General features: G+C 41.8%; 1 protein-coding gene across 3 annotated transcripts in view; it reads left to right on the forward strand.

The window, feature by feature from the left end:
* Positions 1-20,248, forward strand: part of LOC307216669 ((E2-independent) E3 ubiquitin-conjugating enzyme FATS) — a 143,758-nt gene that overhangs the window by 76,949 nt on the left and 46,561 nt on the right. For 2 of the 3 annotated variants that reach the window (XM_079977125.1, XM_079977126.1), the window contains one exon: positions 12,926-13,020. In XM_079977125.1, coding sequence (XP_079833251.1) covers positions 12,926-13,020 — 95 coding nt within the window. Of the gene's footprint in view, positions 1-9,870; positions 10,028-12,925; positions 13,021-20,248 lie in introns of those variants that run through there. The other variant, XM_079977127.1, reaches the window with a different exon arrangement.

Consider the following 20,248-nt stretch of genomic DNA (forward strand, 5'->3'; position numbering starts at 1 on the left):
GATTACAACTTTCACATGGCAAGATACATCTATTCTATAGCAGGAGTGAGGAATTTCAGGCTTGGGGAAGAGGACTGAATGCAGCTCTCCAGGCCTCTCCACCTGGACCTTGAGACTCTCCCTAGGACATTATTTTGAAATGCACTGTGTTGCATCTAGTTCCCCAGAGGCCTCAAGTTTTGAAGGAAACTTTGCACTTCAGTATGCACCCCCACTACCTCAGAAGGACCTCAGTGTGTCCCTTTGCAATTAACGGTGTTAAAGGTAAAGGTAAAGGTACCCCTGCCCGTACGGGCCAGTCTTGACAGACTCTGGGGTTGTGCGCCCATCTCACTTAAGAGGCCAGGGGCCAGCGCTGTCCGGAGACACTTCCGGGTCACGTGGCCAGCGTGACATCGCTGCTCTGGCCAGAGCCAGAGCCAGAGCCGCACACGGAAACGCCGTTTACCTTCCTGCTGGTAAGCGGTCCCTATTTATCTACTTGCACCCGGAGGTGCTTTGGAACTGCTAGGTTGGCAGGCGCTGGGACCGAGCAGCGGGAGCGCACCCCGCCGCAGGGATTCGAACCACCGACCTTTCGATCGGCAAGCCCTAGGCGCTGAGGCTTTAACCCACAGCGCCACCTGCGTCCCATTAACGGTGTTACATTAGCCCAAAACTATGAACTTCTGCAGAAATGGGTTAAAAACCAATATGCAGCTGCCTTAAGGCACTATTGAATCAGACCCTCCAAGTGTCCCTATTTTCCAGGGACAGTCCCAGATTTTCAGAAGCCATCCCGGTTTCTGTTTGATCCTGGAATGTCCCACTTTTCCTTAGGACATGCCTATTTTCATTGGAGAAATGTTGGATGATATGGAGTTATGTGACCCCCGAGTCAAAGACATAGGAAACCTTTAGAAGACATCTGAAGGCAGCCCTGTATAAGGAAGTTGTTAATGTTTAATGTTTTATTATGTTTTTATATATAAAATTATTATTATTGAATAGGACATCCCTATTTTCATCAGAGAAATGTTGGAGGGTATGCTGACTTCTAAAACACAGTTTCATTTGCTGTTGTGATCAGCATAGCACAACCAGTGGCTAGACCATGGGTTTACTGTATGCTCATGGCCAACATTTCAAATTCTTAAATGTTCCTTACATATCTTATTTGTCTGTGAGTTTTTGCTAGCTTGACCTTAGGAGGAACATCCCCCAGGAAAAATGTTTGCATTTTATAAAAAGGTCTTACTCTTTACTGAGGGGAAATGCTGGAAGTGTTTGTGGATTACTTTATTTTTCTCATGAAATGCTTGTGGAAGTTACAAACCCAAGGGCCTGGCTTATATATTTGATTTTTCTTGCCCGCTGGGTTCAGCTGCAACCTTAAGGTCCAGGCAAAAACACCATGGGGAATGCCAGAGCACACAGCTCATAAGAGCAGCACTGGAGCAAGACAGTCAGCTTCCCCCAAATATATACATAGTACATTTTCACTGTGTGATTGACTTTGGCTATTAATTCTAAATCACTCCGTCCTAAACATATATATCCAAGAGAGCCGTTGAACTCCATATAACTATCTTCTGAGGCATAGGGGTTGGGCAGACAGTCAGGGCCAACTACCCCTTCCATAGCTTGTGGAAGTCACAAATACCATACCCTCCAACATTTATTTGATGAATACAGGGATGTCCTAAGGAAAGACGAGACATTCCAGGATCAAATCAGAAACTGGGATGGCTTGTATACATCCAGGACTGTCCCTGGAAAATAGGGACACTTGGGGGGGGGGTCTGAAATATCCTTTCTGTTTCATGAAAAGAGCCTCCCTTTAGTCCAGCATTCTGTTCTCAGTGGCCAACCAGATGCCCATGGGAACCCCACAAGTCAAAGCTGAGAGTAACTGACTCCACACCTAGTGCTCAGAAGCATGTGGAATTCTAAGCCATGCTATGCTAGGGCACAGCTCCATTGAAACAGATAAGGCATATGTACCCATAGTTTTTGCTGCCCAGGACTGAAATTGCAACCACACATAAGATCAGAGTTCTGTGTAGTATGTCAGAAAGGTCTTAAAGTTTTATGAAGGAGGCTAATGTATAATGCAGAAGGGAAGTCCCTCCTTAAAAAAAGGTAAATAGATAAAAATTGATCTTGTGCCTCATCTGTCTTTTGCCCCTTCATCTTTGAATGCTTGGGTTCTGGGTACTTTTGTGTGTGAGAGAGAATGTACAATTGTGAGGATTTTATTTGTTGCTAAGCAACAGGTTTCTCGCTTCTTGATAAAGCTAGATTTGTTTCCTATTGCTGGGCACAAGCTGTCCTGCTCAGACACAGGCAGAATGGCTAACCATTTAAAACTTTTCCTTATTTTGATTCCAGCTGCAGATTGTAGGCCAGATAGGATTTTGCAGTGGCCAAAAACATTATCGTTGCTGCTTCCTTTGTCACCCGTGAATCTAGTATAAATATACTTTTAAAATTAAAGTTGGTTGATGGTTTGGCTCACTATCAGAATAGAAAGTTAAAGATCTGCGGCTTTAGTGTTTAAGCTGTGATACGGAGCTTTTCTTTGCCCTCCACTTCCAAATGTAAAGCTCAAGTTATAAAAAAGCAATTACCAGCTATCTTTTGTTGAAACTGGAGATAAGTACAAAATCTGCTTACATTCTACTTTACTTCTATACAATTGTGCTTTGTTTAATCTCTGAAATCATCTGAGCTTCCTAACCAGTTGCAGTGAAATGGAAAAATAGATGATTTCCAAGATTAAACCATTCCAGAGTTGCATGCTGCATATTAAAAGCAAAGCATGTATTGGAAAGGAAGATGGTAAACAAACTGTGTTTAATAAATCTTCACAAAACAATTCTAAACCAAAATTCTGCATACATGCCATCTCCTGCTTCAGATCTGCTTCAAAGCTTATACAGTACTCTTACGACAATGGGCTGACACCTTGTCCAGTAGGGGTGCAGGAAATATACAGCACCTAAGTGCTTTTGAAAATTGTTTTACGGTAACTTAATCAAAGTGCACACTATTTTTAATTATTTTATTTAAGGCTGGGGTGGGGAATGTAGTGCTCTCCAGATGTTGCTGGACTCCAGCCCCCATCACCCTTGGCAATTGGACATGTTGGCTGGGGCTGATGGGAGTTGGAGTCCAACAACATCTGGAGGGGCACTGTTTCCCTGGCCCTGATACTAGATACTTACATACCACCCTTAATAGAAATTCATCCCAGGCTGGCTCACAATAAGAAATTGGAGTAAGATAAAGGTAAAGGTAAATGTACCCCTGCCCGTACGGGCCAGTCTTGACAGACTCTGGGGTTGTGCGCCCATCTCACTCAAGAGGCCGGGGGCCAGCGCTGTCCGGAGACACTTCCGGGTCACGTGGCCAGCGTGACATTGCTGCTCTGGCGAGCCAGAGCCGCACACGGAAACGCCGTTTACCTTCCCGCCAGTAAGCGGTCCCTATTTATCTACTTGCACCCAGGGGTGCTTTCGAACTGCTAGGTTGGCAGGCGCTAGGACCGAGCAGCGGGAGCGCACCCCGCCGCGGGGATTCGAACCGCCGACCTTTCGATCGGCAAGCCCTAGGTGCTGAGGCTTTTACCCACAGCGCCACCCGCTGTGGAGTAAGATACAAGTCCATAATTAAAATACTACTGAGAGTGCACACATACAATCAAAACAAAAAGCACTTTCCAAATTTGCCACCACTGGAAAACCAATTCAGGCAGCAGAATGGAAGACTTGATTATAGTGTTTAAAATATAGCTTCCGTTTTCAGTAGATCAAAGGATTTTTTCCTCCATCTACAATGGCTCAGAGAATAAAAATGTCTCATGGGTGATTTGCTTTCTGAACCTACACAAACACCCACTCACCCCATAAGCACTGTCAGCAGCCAGCTAGTATTTGGCATCTTTTAGAAAGCAAGTAACTCTCCCTGATGTTGCAAGGGAGAATATAGACGTGTGGTTTATGTCTGATTCTCTGATTCAGAAAACAGAGGAAAAGTAGAGCATTTAGTAGCCACAGTGTGCCACAAAACACATTATTTCTGTCTCAAAGTCTGTACCAGCCCAGACCTTGGAAAAACAACTCTACTTTTATTCGTGAGCCACAAATTCAAGAACGTATTGATAGATGGGAAATTAGTGCAAACTGGGTTTATTTTGTACAACTTATCTCCTCACATCTTTACCTACAGACATTAACTTTAGGCATTTCTGGTCTCCTGACTGAGCCTATGGCTGCTATCACATTGAAGACTGTCAGAATTCTAAGAATAGTGGCTGAATTGTCATCTGCAGGTGTGAAGGTTTATAGTTCTGAGAGAGCTGGGCATAATGCCATACTGACTGCTTGACATACATGTGAAGTTCAAAAAGGATATAGTAGAGCTTGAAAAAGTGTGGAAAAAGGTGATCAAAATGATGAGGGGCTTGAGCAACACTTATGAAGAAAGATTTCAGTGTTTGGGGCCTTTTAGGTTAAGAAAAAGGACATCATTCTATTTTGTTTGCTGAGGGAGAAGTAGATAGAGAGTCTTTCTCTTTTTCGTAGGATATTTGGGGCAGACAAGAGGAAGAGTTTGGCACAGTACATAATCACTTTATGGAACTTGTTACCACAAGGTGTGATGATGACCAGCAACTTTAAAAGACATCATACCTCTGAATACCCTTTGCTGGAGAACAATGGCAGGAGAGGGCTTCTCACAGGCGTCTGGTTGGCTCTCTTGGGAAACAGGATGCTGAACTAAATAGGCCTTTGGTCTGATCTAGCAGGTCTTATGCAATAATAAGGATGCAGAAGAAGACTGTGGACTGAGGCTCCATTTTAGAAACATAGGAAGGTATATAAGAAGCCACCATAGGAACACTGGAAACTGAGTTAATCCTTTGGTTCATCTAGTTCAATATGTCTTCATCAAGGATGAGAAGCCAATGACACCTCTGCATGTTGTTGGGACACTTCCCATCATTCCTGATTGTTGGGCATTCTGCCTGGGGCTGAAGGTACTTCAGTCCCATGTGAGTCCAGTCACACTTGACAGGGCAGAGGTTTCCCCATCTCTGTTCAGCACTGATTGGCAATGTCTCTCCAGGGTTCTAAACAGTGACCTTTTGCAGCTTTACTGGGAGATGCCAGGCATTAAACCTGGGATGTTCTGCAGGTGGTCTTTCATTAAGGTATATACCTGCCTTAAGAAAAACCTAGCACCTGTAGTGTTAACATGTAGCTATTCCACCTCCCAAGAACCATGATAAAGTATTGTACAGTGGTACCTTGGTTACATATGCTTCAGGTTACATACGCTTCAGGTACAGACTCCACTGTATTCCTATTATGCAAGACACTGAAACATCCTATGCAGTAAGAAGTATGGATTCATAAAGACAGCTGTGACATTTTCTTCCTACCTGTGTACATTATCTTTTTTTAAAAAAATCATTAAATTTTACAATTTATATGAAACACTAAAGAAAAAATGCAAGCAATAAACAGAGCTGATATGTGTTACAAAGAACAAATAATCCTGGATAATATTTGAAATCAATTACAGAGGAATTGTTGTGGGCTGTCAATACTAAGACCATTACACTTAACTTTAATATTTTTCTTTACCTGTTCATAAAACCCACAGGTGAAGAAACACAGTCAGAGGCTGGTCATGTTCCTCCATGGTTGTAAAAACAACAAAATCATTCCATACTCCCTGATCCCCCCCCCATCAGTTGTATGCTAGCACTGCATTACTTTAAATGTATGTGTCAATTTCACAAGTAAAACTATCCCCCATATCTTCTGGTACCAAGAATCTATAGTTACCCAATGGAAATTGTGTCAGGCCTATGCCAACACTCCGGCTGCTGATAACGAATGTCTCCTTTGCCAGGCTGATTTTCTTTTGTGTGGGTTAACCACATCTTGGTCCTGAACTCAACTTTTAGTACGTAGACAGAACCAATGCAATATTGAATTGTCTGAGATTGTACTGTATATCTGAAATCTCTGTATAACATCCATGTTTCTGATTCCCTAAATGTGAATTGTGAGAACTTATTATGGTAGTTTAGGAAGCCATCAGAAGAAATCATTTTCGGTTACTTTGCTTTTAAAAGGACCCATTCAAACTCAGTTTGTCCTTCAATTTCCCAACAACTGCATTTTTTTATTAAGTATATGCTGGCACTTCAGGACTGCCCTAATGTGTTTGAGTGGGATAATGGCTCTTAGTGGAATCACTTAGAGTGCATTGTGACTTTACCTGTCTTGGGGGCCAAATTATTTAACGCATAAATGTGCTGAACTGTACACTACTGATTTTCCTTTTCTTAAAGCCACTTGGGGAGGATTGAATGCATAAATATTAGTGGGAAAGGGGTACTACTTCCCCTGTTTCCCACAAGTCATTTCCCAGCTTCAAATCATCCTTCAAGCAACTTTTCCTACAGTTGCAGCTTGTGAGGGTGGGGGAGAATTCTGAGCAGGAAAATAGTAGATGGGGAAAGGGTTAAGTGCATCTGTGCTCTTAGTCTACCCTTCCTGAAGTATCTTTTGAAGCTGAAAATGAGAAGCAGTGGTACACCGAGGCAGCCCTCACTACTGAATAAGTGGCGCCAACTGCTTTGATCCTGAATCTGAAGTCTTTCTATATTCTGTATTTAGGTTTAAATATGTCTGGTTGCTTAGCTTATAGCTTGCGGAACATAACGCTGAACATGGATGAGAAGTAACCATAGCAATTTTTTTATTAAAAAAACCCACACACACCCCTAAATACAGATTTGAAAAATGAGTGGCTACTTTGTCCAGATGTTCTGGCATATTTGATATATTGCTGGTAATTTATTTTTATTTTGTTCGTCTTACTAACTAGCATAAAGGAAACCAGCTATGTAGAGTAAGACTAGCTTTTTCTTCCAAGGGCATTCTGTAAATGTTACCTAAGCCAATAACATTCTCAGTGGGCTCCCCCCCCCCCCCGCCCATAAGAACCTGGTCTCAAATGCTACCCACTACAAAGGGTTTTACAAGTTCAGTCTGAAGAGAGCTCATTTATCTGTTTTGCAGTGGATCCTGTAATCATCTCTGCAGGCAGTAAGCTTTGCTTCAAGATGCCCAAGATCCATTAACAGATCTCATGATCAAAACAAAATAAAAAAATTCATTCCAGTAGCACCTTAAAGACCAACTAAGTTAGTTCTTGGTATGAGCTTTCGTGTGCATGCACACTTCTTCAGATATCTATCTGAATACCTATCTGTAACTAGATCTCATGATGTTCTTTAGAAAAGAGGCAAAGCCACCTAGACATCATCCAAAGGAAAAGCAACAACATATATGTGATGAATTGTACAGGATTTATTTCAAGGTTGTTTCATTGTCAATTAGATGGAAATGATTTCTCCAGCCCTGCCAAGGATGCCTTTTGTTATGTACTGAGTTGAATAGGATCCAAAAGGCAGCAGTCTGATTGGTCCTAGAACAATAGGATTCAGAATGCAGCAGTCTGATTGGTCCTGGAAAAATAGGATCCAGAATGCAGCAGTTTGATTAGTCCACAGGAGCCACCCAATCCAGCTCCAGGTGGAAGGGAATCCGCAACCTGATTGGCCTACAGGAGAATCCCGGAATTAGCCAATCACGTGGGGCCCATTGTGTAAATAATGTATAAGGCAGACATTCTGGGGGAACTTCCATTCCTCCTCACCACTATGAGTTGAATAAAGTGCATGAAATCCACTCTTGACTCCAAGTATATTTCACCTTTGCTCCAGAACTTGTTTCTGGTGCCTAGGCTGAGCCTCGGAATGCATGAAATACAGTGGTACCTTGGGTTACATACGCTTCAGGTTACAGACGCTTCAGGTTACAGACTCCGCTAACCTAGAAATATTACCTCGGGTTAAGAACTTTGCTTCAGGATGAGAACAGAAATCATTCTCCGGTGGCGCGGTGGCAGCTGGAGGCCCCATTAGCTAAAACAGAATATGGGAGCTCTACCAAGAGCTCTCACTTTCATGCCTCAGGAAAATGTTGTCAATGAAGCACATTCCCTTGTTATTTTGAGTGTTTTCCCCATCATCTTCTTTCAAAAGGTCTCCATTTTACCTCAGTCTCCATAAAAATAAGATCAGGGTCACACTGAGATGTTTTTCCCTAACACACACACTGGAACTACTTACCTGTTGACATCCAGACGTCTGCCAGTCATCCCAGAAAGCTGCTTCAGTTGGCTTTTAGATAGGCAATGTTATTCAGCTGTGGTAAAAAAATTTTTTAATGAACTATGGCTTATAGAATTTTTTGTTTGAATTGTTATTTGGGGACCAGTTGTTGTTGTTGCTGCTGCTGCTGTTTTAATATGTTCTCCTGAAGTGTAACTGCAGATGATAGCATTTCAGTGCTGTAATTGCCTATGCCATGGTACACAGACTTGTTGCTTTTGTTTGTTTTGTTTCCTGCCATGGTCTCCACTTTATTCTGGAAAAGCCAAAAACCATTCCCGGAAATGTAATTTCACTGATATTTTATTTAATCTTAATACTTCATGGCTAGACATGCTAGACAGAAAAGACTGCATTGGGACTGGCAATACAGGGGGTAGAGAGGATATGTAAGGAACACAGGGAAACTGCCTGGTAATCCTGGATTATTACTTGCTGTATGAAAGATGTAATAGGAGGGGGGGAACTTAGAGTTTAATTTTTTTTTTAAAAAAAAAAATCAATTCTCTAGCTCACTATCACATAATCCTTGCTGTAATGCCAAGCTCTCCTCTTGAAGATATCAACCTGGGAGTTTGTACATTAGGCTTTCTCTGTGCTATCTAGAACTCCTCAGGCCTAACCACTGCAGCATTAAGATGTTATAAAGGAAGTCACTGTGTAATAAACAGATACACATGTGCGGGCCTCTAGGTCCATGTGATGTACAGGTTCTGACAACAACAGGCACAGAGACATGCTGAGTGCTACAGCATGAGGGAGTGTGGTTGTCTCCCCGTTCTTCTGCAAGGTTGTTTATCTTCAGTCAATTTCTCTCCGTAAAGCAGCGAGCCTTTATCCTGCTTGCTGTTTCCCATTGCTTAACGTGAGCAGAGCACAGAAGCCTGAACACACTCAAACCCTCACAAAAAGTTCACCCCTGCAAACATGAAATCCCACTTAGAGGAATTTGCCTTTACATAGTTTTCTATCCTTATTTCAGCCATTGTGATGTATCGGTATATTGCGATGTTTAGCTGGTGATATATTGCGATGTTGAAAACCAGATGTTGCCCCAGCCCTACTCTGCAACTATTCCTCAGTACTGGTGCAATCCTGTATAGGTGACAATCCAGAATGTTGTGGGAGGTAGCAACAGTGTCTGGAGCAAGGAAGGGGGATTTGGAAAAAGTTTCCTCCCTACCCTCTCTGCCAGTAGGATCTCTCTGCTGGATCAAAAGCCTTTTGTGGATGGAAGAAGTATTTCTAGGAACATAGGAAGCTGTCTTATACTGAGTCAGATCATTCTGAATAGCCCAGTATTGTATACACTGACTGGCAGAGGTTTTCCAGGGTTTCAGGCAAGAAGACTTTCCCAGTCCTATCTGGAGATACCAGGGATTGAACCTGAGACTTTCTGTATGCAAAGCAGACACTCTATTCCTGAACAATGACCCTTGTCTGTGAAATAAAAAGTCTGACTCTAGCTTTGAGCATTGACTGTCTGCTTTAAAAGTTTCCTGTGACATAAGAGTCAAAGCAAAATGATGGCTCCTTGTTATCATGCAAGTCCTGAAGATGGAATCTTAGTGCAAGTGTCATGGTAACATTTAAGGTAAACATTCTATCCTAACTTAAACCTCACTGATATGCTTTTGCCAGAGTAGCAAGAGGCAGAAAACCTATATTGTCTACTTGGAAATATCCCAGATCTTTAATTGTGACAATTTTACTTCTTTTTGAATTTACAATTTATTTCCCTTTTGTGGGCCTTAAATCTTTAGTGAAATATGATCCATGAAATCTGTGAAGGTGAGCTTTACTCTCCCCTCTATTATTTATAAAGCACCCAAAGTCTCCTGTGAATTAGACAGGAAGATAAATACTCTTGAATTCTAGATAAACTGTCTCGGGAAGTATTGCTAGTATTATTAACTGTATAGTGCCTTTAAATGCTTTGCAGAACTAAAAACCAAGATAAGTCAGTTCTCCAAGGAGCTTATAGTTTTATCAATGGGGAACGAAACAGTTGCATGTTCCTCCATGTTCTCTCTCTTCACCCTCTCTATCTCTTTTTCTTTCTTTCTTTTTTAAAAAATAGTTTTTAAGATGGGCCCTAACCTATTAAAGGAGTCACACTTCACATGTTATTTTCCCCTTGTATCAAGATGGATCGTCCTGTTTGGGGGGAAACATGTATGTATGGCTGAATACACAGCATACATTTGAAGCACATTTCAAGTATGCCTGAAATTTGTGGTCATCCTTACTTCTTACTGAGTCACCTTTTCTGCCTTGCACATGGCATTTGAGAAGGTAGCTGCAATTTTGTATAATGAGGGGTTTACCTTAGGTGACACTGGAAACTGCTTCTCTTTGGCATGGACTGTTTTTATTTCCTGAAAATAGGCTAAGAAATCTAAAATCCCCTTAGCATTGCTTTGGGTGTCCATTTTGACAAGCCTGCCTTTATTCCTCATAGCAAAAAAGCAGTGCAGCAAATCAAAAACCATGTCTTGTCTCTGAGATGCTTCACTGAGGGAGGTGTTCCAGTCAACACTACTCAAAAATCTTGTCTAGTGGGGCCAAAGCCTATTTGTGCCATCAATTCGGATATATATATATATATATATATATATATATATATATATATATATATATATAACATTTTGTGCTAGTATATCACCAAGACCAAGGCATGGCTGTGGAATCAAAGGTTATGTGGACACCAGTGTTTAGTTACTACCTGGTCCTTATGAGTTGCTTCCTGTGCCTTTGCTATTGATTTTTTACAGCCTCGGTGCTGTGCATACCATAACTCTTGGGGAGGGAGCATGTTTCTGCCTCCGTTTTCATTCGGTTGGGATTGTCTCGTTTATTTAAAAGATGCTGTCTTTCCAGCAAAAGGAAGCATCTAAAAGCAACATACAGGGAAAGATCTTAAAATACTCACAAAATCAAATTCAATTCAAACAACAGCATAATCAGTTGTGGTTTGTGTTGATGGGGGCGGATGTATCTCCCATCCCATTTAATTGCTGTATTTAACTACTGGGAGTGGTCATTATGAGTTTTGGAGGCAAGGTGCCATCAGTATGCTGATGATACTCGGCTCTATTTCTGCATAACATCTGCAGCAGGAGAGGTTGTGCTGTTCCTTGGTCAGTGCTTGGGCGTAGGTAGTGGCTGAGAAACAGCAATCTGAGCTTTCCTGGCAAGATGGAGGCACTGTGGGTGAGTGGTTCCCATGTCTGTGATAATTGTCAATTGTCTACCCTGAGTGGGCTTGAATTCCCCCTGAAGGAGCAGGTACACAATCTGGCGGTGCTTCTGTATCCAACTTTGTCGCTGGAGGACCAAGTAGGACCTCAGTGACTAAAAGTGCTTTTTATGACAGCTACAACCATTCCTCAACAGGAAAAAACTTTGTCACAGTAATTCATGAATTGGTTACATCAAGATTGGATTACTGTAACATGCTCTATGTGGGGCTTCGATTGCGCTTGACCCAAAAACTTCAGTTAGTGCTGAATGCTGCAGCACAGTTGCTGACAGAAGTGAGTCCTTGTCAGCATATAACACCTGTGCTAAGAGATCTGCACTGGTTGCCAATTTGCTACTGGGCCAGGGTCAAGATCTTACTGTTAGTATACAAAGCCCTTGCCAACTTGGGACCAGCTTACCTGCAAGATCGCCTTATCCCATATATGCCGAGTTGACAGCTTCACTCTGTGGAACTGGCACTGTAACAGGTGTCACATAATACCTGTTCTACCTTTGTAGGAAATTGATCTTTTAGTGTGGCAGCACCTACACTTCGGAACTCCCTGCCTATTGATGTCAGGCAAGCCCTATCGCTGTTCTCTTTTCGGTGCCTGCTAAAAACATTTTTGTCTAGAAAAGCCTACCCAGCAATCTGTGTTTTTTTTAGTTTATTGCCAGTTTTAATTTTTTAAAATATTTTAAATAGTTTTGCTTTTATCCATAATTTTTTTTTTGCCAAGTCTTTTTTATATTATGGATTTTTATATTATGGATGTATGTTCTGTGTTATTTCATTAATACTATTTATTGCCTAGTACAAGTTTGTTGTGGCCTTTGGCTAGAACAATAAACTTATGACCTTAATTTTATTGTTTTATTCTTTTTGTAAAACACTTCAAACTTTTCTACAAACCTCATTTTCACCTCAGGTATGTGGACCGTCCTGACTTTGGTTGTCAATAAAGTGCAGGTAATTTTTCATAATTTAAATGTATTTGTGCCATCAGGGAGAGAAATCTGACAGAATTTGTGCCTGAAGTGCCAAGATAACTTGACCAGCCTTGCACTTTGACTTCAGAGTGGAGCATGGAGCAACATTTGCTATTCTGCCTCACCTTGGGCCAGCCTTGTTCCTGGTGTAAAATAGGGTAGTTTTTCAAACCCAAAACCCAAAACAAAGCCTTGTCCACTGAGAATCTTCAGGAGAAAATTTTCTTGGTTCACAGGAAGAGTGTCTTAAAAACAGACTGAGAAATTACCACACAGGCTTCCTAGTGGGATTTCAACTGCTTCAAATATGGCTAAATACACCCTAATTTTTCAGAGAAATGCAACCCAGATCTTCTCTATTAGATGATGTTACTCGTAAGTGTAGAAATGAACTTTATTTCACAGTACTTTCATGTGATTGCAACATAACATTGTATTGTTCACTCTTTTCTCTAGGAATAAGAGAAAACCAATATGGAATTAATGCTTGGGAAGCATGCAAAACTGTTCAGTATAACACAGCAGCAAAGAATGAGTCAAACTTCACAAAGGTAAAAACAAAACACAACACACAAAACCTTCCATAGTTGTCAGCGGAATCTACTGAGGTTTTAAAAAAATGATCATTTATCTGTATGCAGTGTTTTGCTATTTGTTTTGTGTTTAGTCGGATTTCACTTGCTCAGCAGAAAAGTCAAATAAAGTGGCAGCTAAGATGTTACAATTCTGTTGGCAGGATATTTATTAATTCATATACTTTCCACGTTCTTGGGGAAAAGAAAGCAATAAGTGCACTTGAAGGAAAATCACAGTCTTGAAAAACATCACTGGTCCAGTGTTACAAGGGCCTTGGCAGGTCTTCCAGAGAACGGGTTATTTTTCAGAAGCCAAAGGTGGTCCGTAAGAAGAAAAAAACCCTCCAAAATCCACAGCTGGGCAATAGATTTATTAGGGCCAACCAAAATGTCACAGAAGTGTGGCATTTCCCTGTATTATTCATCAGGCAAGAAATTACACAAAGCAGTGGGGTGGAGGGACAAGGATTATTATTTTATGTGCAAAAATTAGTCTGGATCTTGTAAACTCAATTCCAAGAAGGGAATTGCAGACTGAATAAGGGTATTTGCAGATGAACATTCATCCTGATTTGTTTGCAGGGAGATTAGACAACTCTGGCTATTTAATGAGCATTATTCTGATTTGTTTGCTGGGAGGTTAGATGATACTGCATTATCCCACACTTTCCAATGCATTTTCCCTTCAGTTTCCTTACTGCAAAAAGTCTGAAGGGGGGGGGGCAAGATAGAGATGAGCCCCACAACCCCAGAGTTGTTCACCACTGGACTTAACTGTCAGTGGTTCTTTACCTTTACCTTTTTTAAAGATTTGTTGTGCAAAGGCCTCCCAATCAGCTATGTGCAACCTGAATTCGTTGATTTGTGATTGACACCCAAAAATGGTGACAGTCTGAAAGTGCTCAATGTCTCTCCCAAATGCTGTGGGTTATCAGGTTGCCCGTCTGGAATTTGGGGATTTATTTATTTTGCTTATTTAACTAAATTTATATACCACTTTACTGTAGTAAAACCTCTTTGTGGTTTATGACAAATATTAGAATTATCAGATTAAGACACACAAACATCTACATATCTGGGTAGGCTTGCCTAGACAAAAATGTTTTAAACAGGTACAAAAAGAGTACAGTGGTACCTCGGGTTACATATGCTTCAGGTTACATACGCTTCAGGTTACAGATTCCGCTAACCCAGAAATAGTGCTTCAGGTTAAGAACTTTGCTTCAGGATGAGAACAGAAATCGTGCTCTGGCGGCGCAGCAGCAGTGGGAGGCCCCATTAGCTAAAGTGGTGCTTCAGGTTAAGAACAGTTTCAGGTTAAGTACGGACCTCTGGAACGAATTAAGTACTTAACCCAAGGTACCACTGTACAGTGAAGGCACTTGGCTGATGCTAATAGGGAGGGAATTCCAAAGCATAAGTGATGCCACATGAAAAGGCTGATTTCTGTGAAATGACAAAGAAGCAACAGCTGCTCCCCATTTCTTGAGAAATTAATTAAATAGAAGTCTGGCTTGCAACCCAGGTCTGTCCCAAACCTTAAATGAAACATCCAGGTTCCTAGTTAGGCAGAAAGTTTGAAGTAAAGTGAAACATCACAGTGTTTATCAAAGGTATGGATTTTCTCTCTCCAGAGAACAGAGCTATGGGCACATCATGTTGCACAAAAGCTGCTGTGACTTAACTTGCAAACACCAAAATGGCTTCTTCCTTCTCAAGAAGATCCTGATGTATCATTGACTGCCCAGCCGAATGAAAACTGATAGACAAAAAGAAGAAGTACCATTGTGATGCTGTATGTTGAGTCATTGCCCTGGTGCAACAAAATAGGCAGAGTATTCACCAGCTGGGATGGAATCGCTCCTTTCTTCAAAGATGCCGTTAGAACCAAGGAGAAGAAGAAGTAAACTCCCTTCATTGCACGTCTTCAAATAGTCTTAAAAAAACCCCAACTTTTAATGATAAGTTATTGCTCGTATTGATTATACGTAGGCTGCTCTGGAAGCCTTGTCAAGTGAAAAGCAGGTAGAAAACGCTTAAAATAAGTAAAATATTGCACTGAGGCCACAGTTGCAATTACAGCCACACTGTTGTGCAGCCCCACACAAGGATTTGCTAGTAACCCTTTCAAGGCAATAGCAAAAAATGTGTGCACAGATGGCACATAGCTGCACGAAAATGCATGTCAGAAACTCAGTGTAGTTCTGGGTCAGCTGTCTTGTTTTCATTCTTAAATGACTGCTAGAGAAAGAGTGATTACATTCCCAGTCCTGATTCCTAATTTCCAAGACAGGTTCCTTGAGTAGTTCTGCAGCACAAGTGGGTGGGTAGGTGTTGAGCTTGCCACTCACCACTTCGTCAGGAGACAGTTCCAAATGCCATAGCCAGGAGACAAGCTACTAGCAGCAGTCCTTTGCTGGCCAACCTGGTCATGGGTGATGAAGTAATGCAGTGTGTAAGAAGAGATTCTCCCCTTAGTCCAGTGGTTGCCAAATATTTGGGTTCCAGGTGCACATTGGGAATTTCAAGAAAGTGCCAACATGCCGGTCATAAAATGGCTCCTACCAAAGATGTAGCCTAACAGTAAATAACTGCCCCCTCCAAAACAGCAGAAAAAGAAAAGTTGGGAAGATAAAACGGTTCAAATATGGACAAACATATTCTTCTTCTTCTTGTTGTTGTTAGCAAAATATGTTGGAAGGACATTCTTTTCCCCCCAGACACTGCTACTGTGTTACCCCAGACATTGCTACTGTGGTCTCCTACTGGTGTGCTGCTGTAGATTACAGCTAGAAAATAAAAGATAACTGAATCCAGGAATAGTTTTGAATTGAGGAAAGACATAACTCGCTGGCAAGTTGTTGTTGTTGTCTTGCTGTCTTTTGTGGAATAGAAAAGAATAGAAATACAAAGAGAACACACCGAAAACACATTACAAACTCACCAGAATAATAGTTGAACAATACTGGCCCAGACTAGTGTGATGTTTGAAGCTGAATGTCAACTACAAGCTTGTCAAAATGAAGGGTGAATGGGGAGGTGATAATAATAATGTTTCTGCTTTTGCACCCTCTTCTCCTCTCCCCAAAGAACTTGGAAACAATCCCTGTTATAGGCAAGGCAGGAAGAAAAAATTGATGATAACAATGACACCATTGAAATGGGTTCCCCACAAAGCAGCAGTGACTACCAGACAAATATGATCGTTATTATCACTATCATCATTATGATGCTTCTGCACTGGTCTGTCCCAGTTGGTGTGCAGTCAGTGGACTACGGGGACTAAGCTAGTCCCCTAAATGTTCCCCGCCTTCTTCCCAAAACCTGGGAAGCTTCTGCCCGGCTTAGGGAAAGACACACAATGCTTACGTGCGTGATGTAACCCATCCCCCATCACCTTTGCAAGCTGGCACCTGTGGAACTAACTGTTTCCCCATGGAAAATTTCACCACACACCACTGGTCTGCCCCTTGCAACAACTTAGGAACAATCCTTGCAATAGGGCATGCAGCAGAAACAAGAAAGTGTTGCCATATTCTCCCCCTCTCCTTTTCAAATGAGGCCTATCTCAGTCAGCTGCCTGTTCTACATGACAGCAGACAGCAAAATAAACACAGCAGCAGTGGGAGGATTCCCCAGGTTTTCCCCACACATTTTCAAAAGGTTTATCAAGCAACTACCCGCTGTCTGTACCACGTGGCTGGCAGGCAGGAAAATGAGTGATAGGTGATTCCCATGCTGCCTGCCAACTGCTTAGGGTTGCCATACATCCAGAATGTCCTGGACATGTCCGGAAATTAATGATCGAAAATAGTGTCCAGGAGGGAATTTCTGAAAATCAGTAAAATGTCTGGGATTTTGAAACTTTGGGTTTCCTTAAAAAAAAAGTTCAACAACTGTTATGTCTTGAGTTTTACTTCTAGAAATATGGCAACCCTAAACTGCTCCGTGTGGCTGACAGGCAGCAAAACAAAACTAATGGGTGGATTCAAGCAGGAAAAGAAGAGGGAGAAACAGCAGTTCTTTAGGACTCCAGGGATTCCTATTGCCTGGTGTCCAAATAGTTCACTTACCAATCACATTTCCAACTACTAGCCGGGAGCAGACAGCCTGGCTTATTTCACAGTAATCACTTAAAAGCATACCAGCACATACTACTTCATAACTTTATTTCTAGAAGGGCTAGAAACTTACTTTTCAAAAAATCGAAAGCTCAGAGTCTGGGGCCCCTGCTGGGGGTGCCAATGAAAGCCTTCACAGCCACCATGGTGCCTGTGGATGGCAGACTGACAACCCCTGCCTTAGACAGACCATTGTTTTAATCTGTTGTCATTTTTAGTTTTTATTATGGCTAGAAGCCTCAAAAGCTGGGAGTGGCTTGGGCCTCTCTGGACCTCTGAGAGGACTTGTTTGCCAGCAGCATCCAGGGCTAGTGCAGTTGATGATGTTAGTGGTCCACATGGGCACTGCTGGTCCTTTTGCGCAGTACACAGATTCCAGCAACTCCTCCTTTGGTTACCACCTTGGTACTTTGGTCCTTAAGGGTATGGCAGCCACCCACCTCCGGTCACCACTTATTGACGTGATGTCTCCCTATGTGCCACCTCACTGGCCATCACTGGAGATGCTTAGCATTCAAGGGTAGCATGCAGAGTGATTCTTAGGACTGTACAGCATCATGCATACAAACTTTTTGCAGAATGAGTTGCCCACATGACCCACTCGTAGGCAACGTGTTAACCGCCAGTTACGAAAATATTTGGGTAACTTCTGTGAAGAAATGGGTAACAATATAGAAATAGCAAGATGTAACTTACTGTTGCATAGCGCAATGTAAACAGCTGTTAATGATCCCACTTTCACAGCAAGACAGTCAGAATTAAGTGAGCTGCCCTCTATGACTTTGTGTGTTAGCTTTGCAGCCGAGGGGGGAAAAATAGTTATAATGATATTCTCACTTAGAATCCTGCTTGCCTGTAAGTGGTCTTCTTGTTAGGTTTTGTTTTGTTTTGTTGAACTTTGTGTTGTCATAATAGGGTTTTTCATTAATTGTTACAATTTTATAAATACTGCACAACAATAAAACAAGTGGTTAGGGACTCTAAACCAACAAGGCCCTTTATTTGTGGGCAAAGATTTGCATACAAGCAGCAGGGCTTGCTTCCTTTTCTTTTTTCCAGTCACCTCCTCTCCGCCCACACCAAATCACTGCACTGCATCACTCTTTACTGCTGCATTGCATGCTGATTTTTTTAACAGGAGATTTTAACATTGGGAAATTCTTTGGCATAAGCCCTGTTGAGATGAGTTTAGCGTAAATGGGAGTTGCCCTGCATAATTTCCCAGTAGATTGTGTGGGACATACAGAAGGAGCAAACAGCAAAGGGGCAGTTGAAAGGTGGTCATGTCATCTTTTTGTTTCCAGATCTGCTCTTACGTAGGACTGAAATGAGCTTTCATTCAAAACTTCTCAGAATTCTCCTCAGCAAATTTCAGAGTTGACTATTCCAATAATCTCTGATTTATAAAACGTTGAGCAAGTATTTTAATAACAATATTTAATAACCACTAGTATTTCACTCCAAGGTTTGCTCTTTAATGGTTTATATTTTGTATTTGGCAGGACTGATGTAGTAGTGACCTTCAAATTTTTTACCTCCAGGGCAGAGTTTCTTCACTCTCTTGTCTGCCAAAAAAAAACTTGGTAGCTGAGCTAGATGATTGGTTGAATTGGTGAACACATCTGCATATCTTTAGCTAGGACAAAGCAACAGGAGCTCACCGCGTTGCACAGATTCGAACCGCAGACCTACTGATCAACAAGCCCAAGAGGCTCAGTGGTTTAGTCCGCAGCATTCCCTTCTTTAAAAAACATTAATAAATAACAACTGTGGGGTGCCCTAAGCAGAAGCAGCAAGTTAACATCTCCCATCCCTGTTTCAATAGAAATCTCCAGAAGGCAACATCCTGGAGTAAATAAAAGCTTTGGCAAAGTATATTCCCCCCCCCCCCCGAAAAGTGTGTGAGGGGAAAGGGTTAGGCTCCCCCACCTCCCCAAACTGCTGCTATTAAAAAGAAAGTTTCCATACAAACCTGACCATGCATTTAATGTATCATCTGAACATTCAGCTGTGGCTGTTCACTGTAGATAAGTAGTGGTGACCATCCTGTCTCTGAAGAAACTTTTCTAATTTCCTAATCTTCTCATTGGAGAACACTAAAGGCTACCCAACACCTGAACTACTGAAAGAGATACCAGCAAGCCTGAAACATACTGATTTTGAGGGGAAAGTTTCACGTTGAAAACGTGAATTTTAATTATGAACTCAAAATTTCTCGCTGCAGATTCGCGTAGTGATTTTGGGAAGAAGAAGAAGAAGAAAGCCCATGTCTTTTTTTGAGTATTCAGCTGAGCTCTATTCCTATTAGGCTTCCCCCCAACATTTAGCTTTACTTGCTAGATTTCTACATGTAAAATCACTGTGAAAGGCAGGTCCCCCTGCAAACTAGCAGCTCTTTGCATTTGGGCTTTGTATTTACACCTGGGAAGATAAACATGCGAGGGGGAAGGGGAGGGGCTCCCCTCCCCATGCCTCATCTTTATCCCATCAAAAGCATGCCACAATCAGGGTTCTAAACCAAGAAGGAAGGCTCTCTGAACAGAGTAGGGTTCCCCCTTCAGACTTTCACACTCAGTCTCATGGAGGGCTATAAACTCAGTTAAGGGTGACAAACCAGAGAGAGTGGGCTTGGCAGTGTGCCCCCACTCCACCCCATGGTTTTGTTCAGTGCTTTTTTTTTTCTTTAAAAAATGTTCATTTTCTTACTCATATTGAAACTTAGATTCACAAAATGTTTAGGGGGTATGCGTACCTCTGTGTCCCCTCTCCCACAAGAAAAAAAGCACTGGTTTTGTTTACAATACAAATAAATACAGCACCCAAAGAGGCCTAAAGTGGGGCAAACCTGTTTAAGATAGAATCCTGTTGAACTAGCTCCTTAAACCTACAGAGGTGGCTGTCAGATTGCTGCTGCAAAACAGTAAATGAATTCTAGCAATGTATTTTCTTTCTTGTTTTTAGGCATGTAGATATCACAGTGGCGGTCAGCATGCATAAAAGAAGACTGGATATAGCATAAAATAAACACAGCTCACTATGCAGCAAATAGCGAGATAAAAACAATAGTGAAATAAAGGAAATAT

The sequence above is a fragment of the Podarcis cretensis genome (assembly GCF_951804945.1).
Source record: "Podarcis cretensis genome assembly, chromosome: 5".
Lineage (NCBI taxonomy): Eukaryota > Metazoa > Chordata > Lepidosauria > Squamata > Lacertidae > Podarcis > Podarcis cretensis.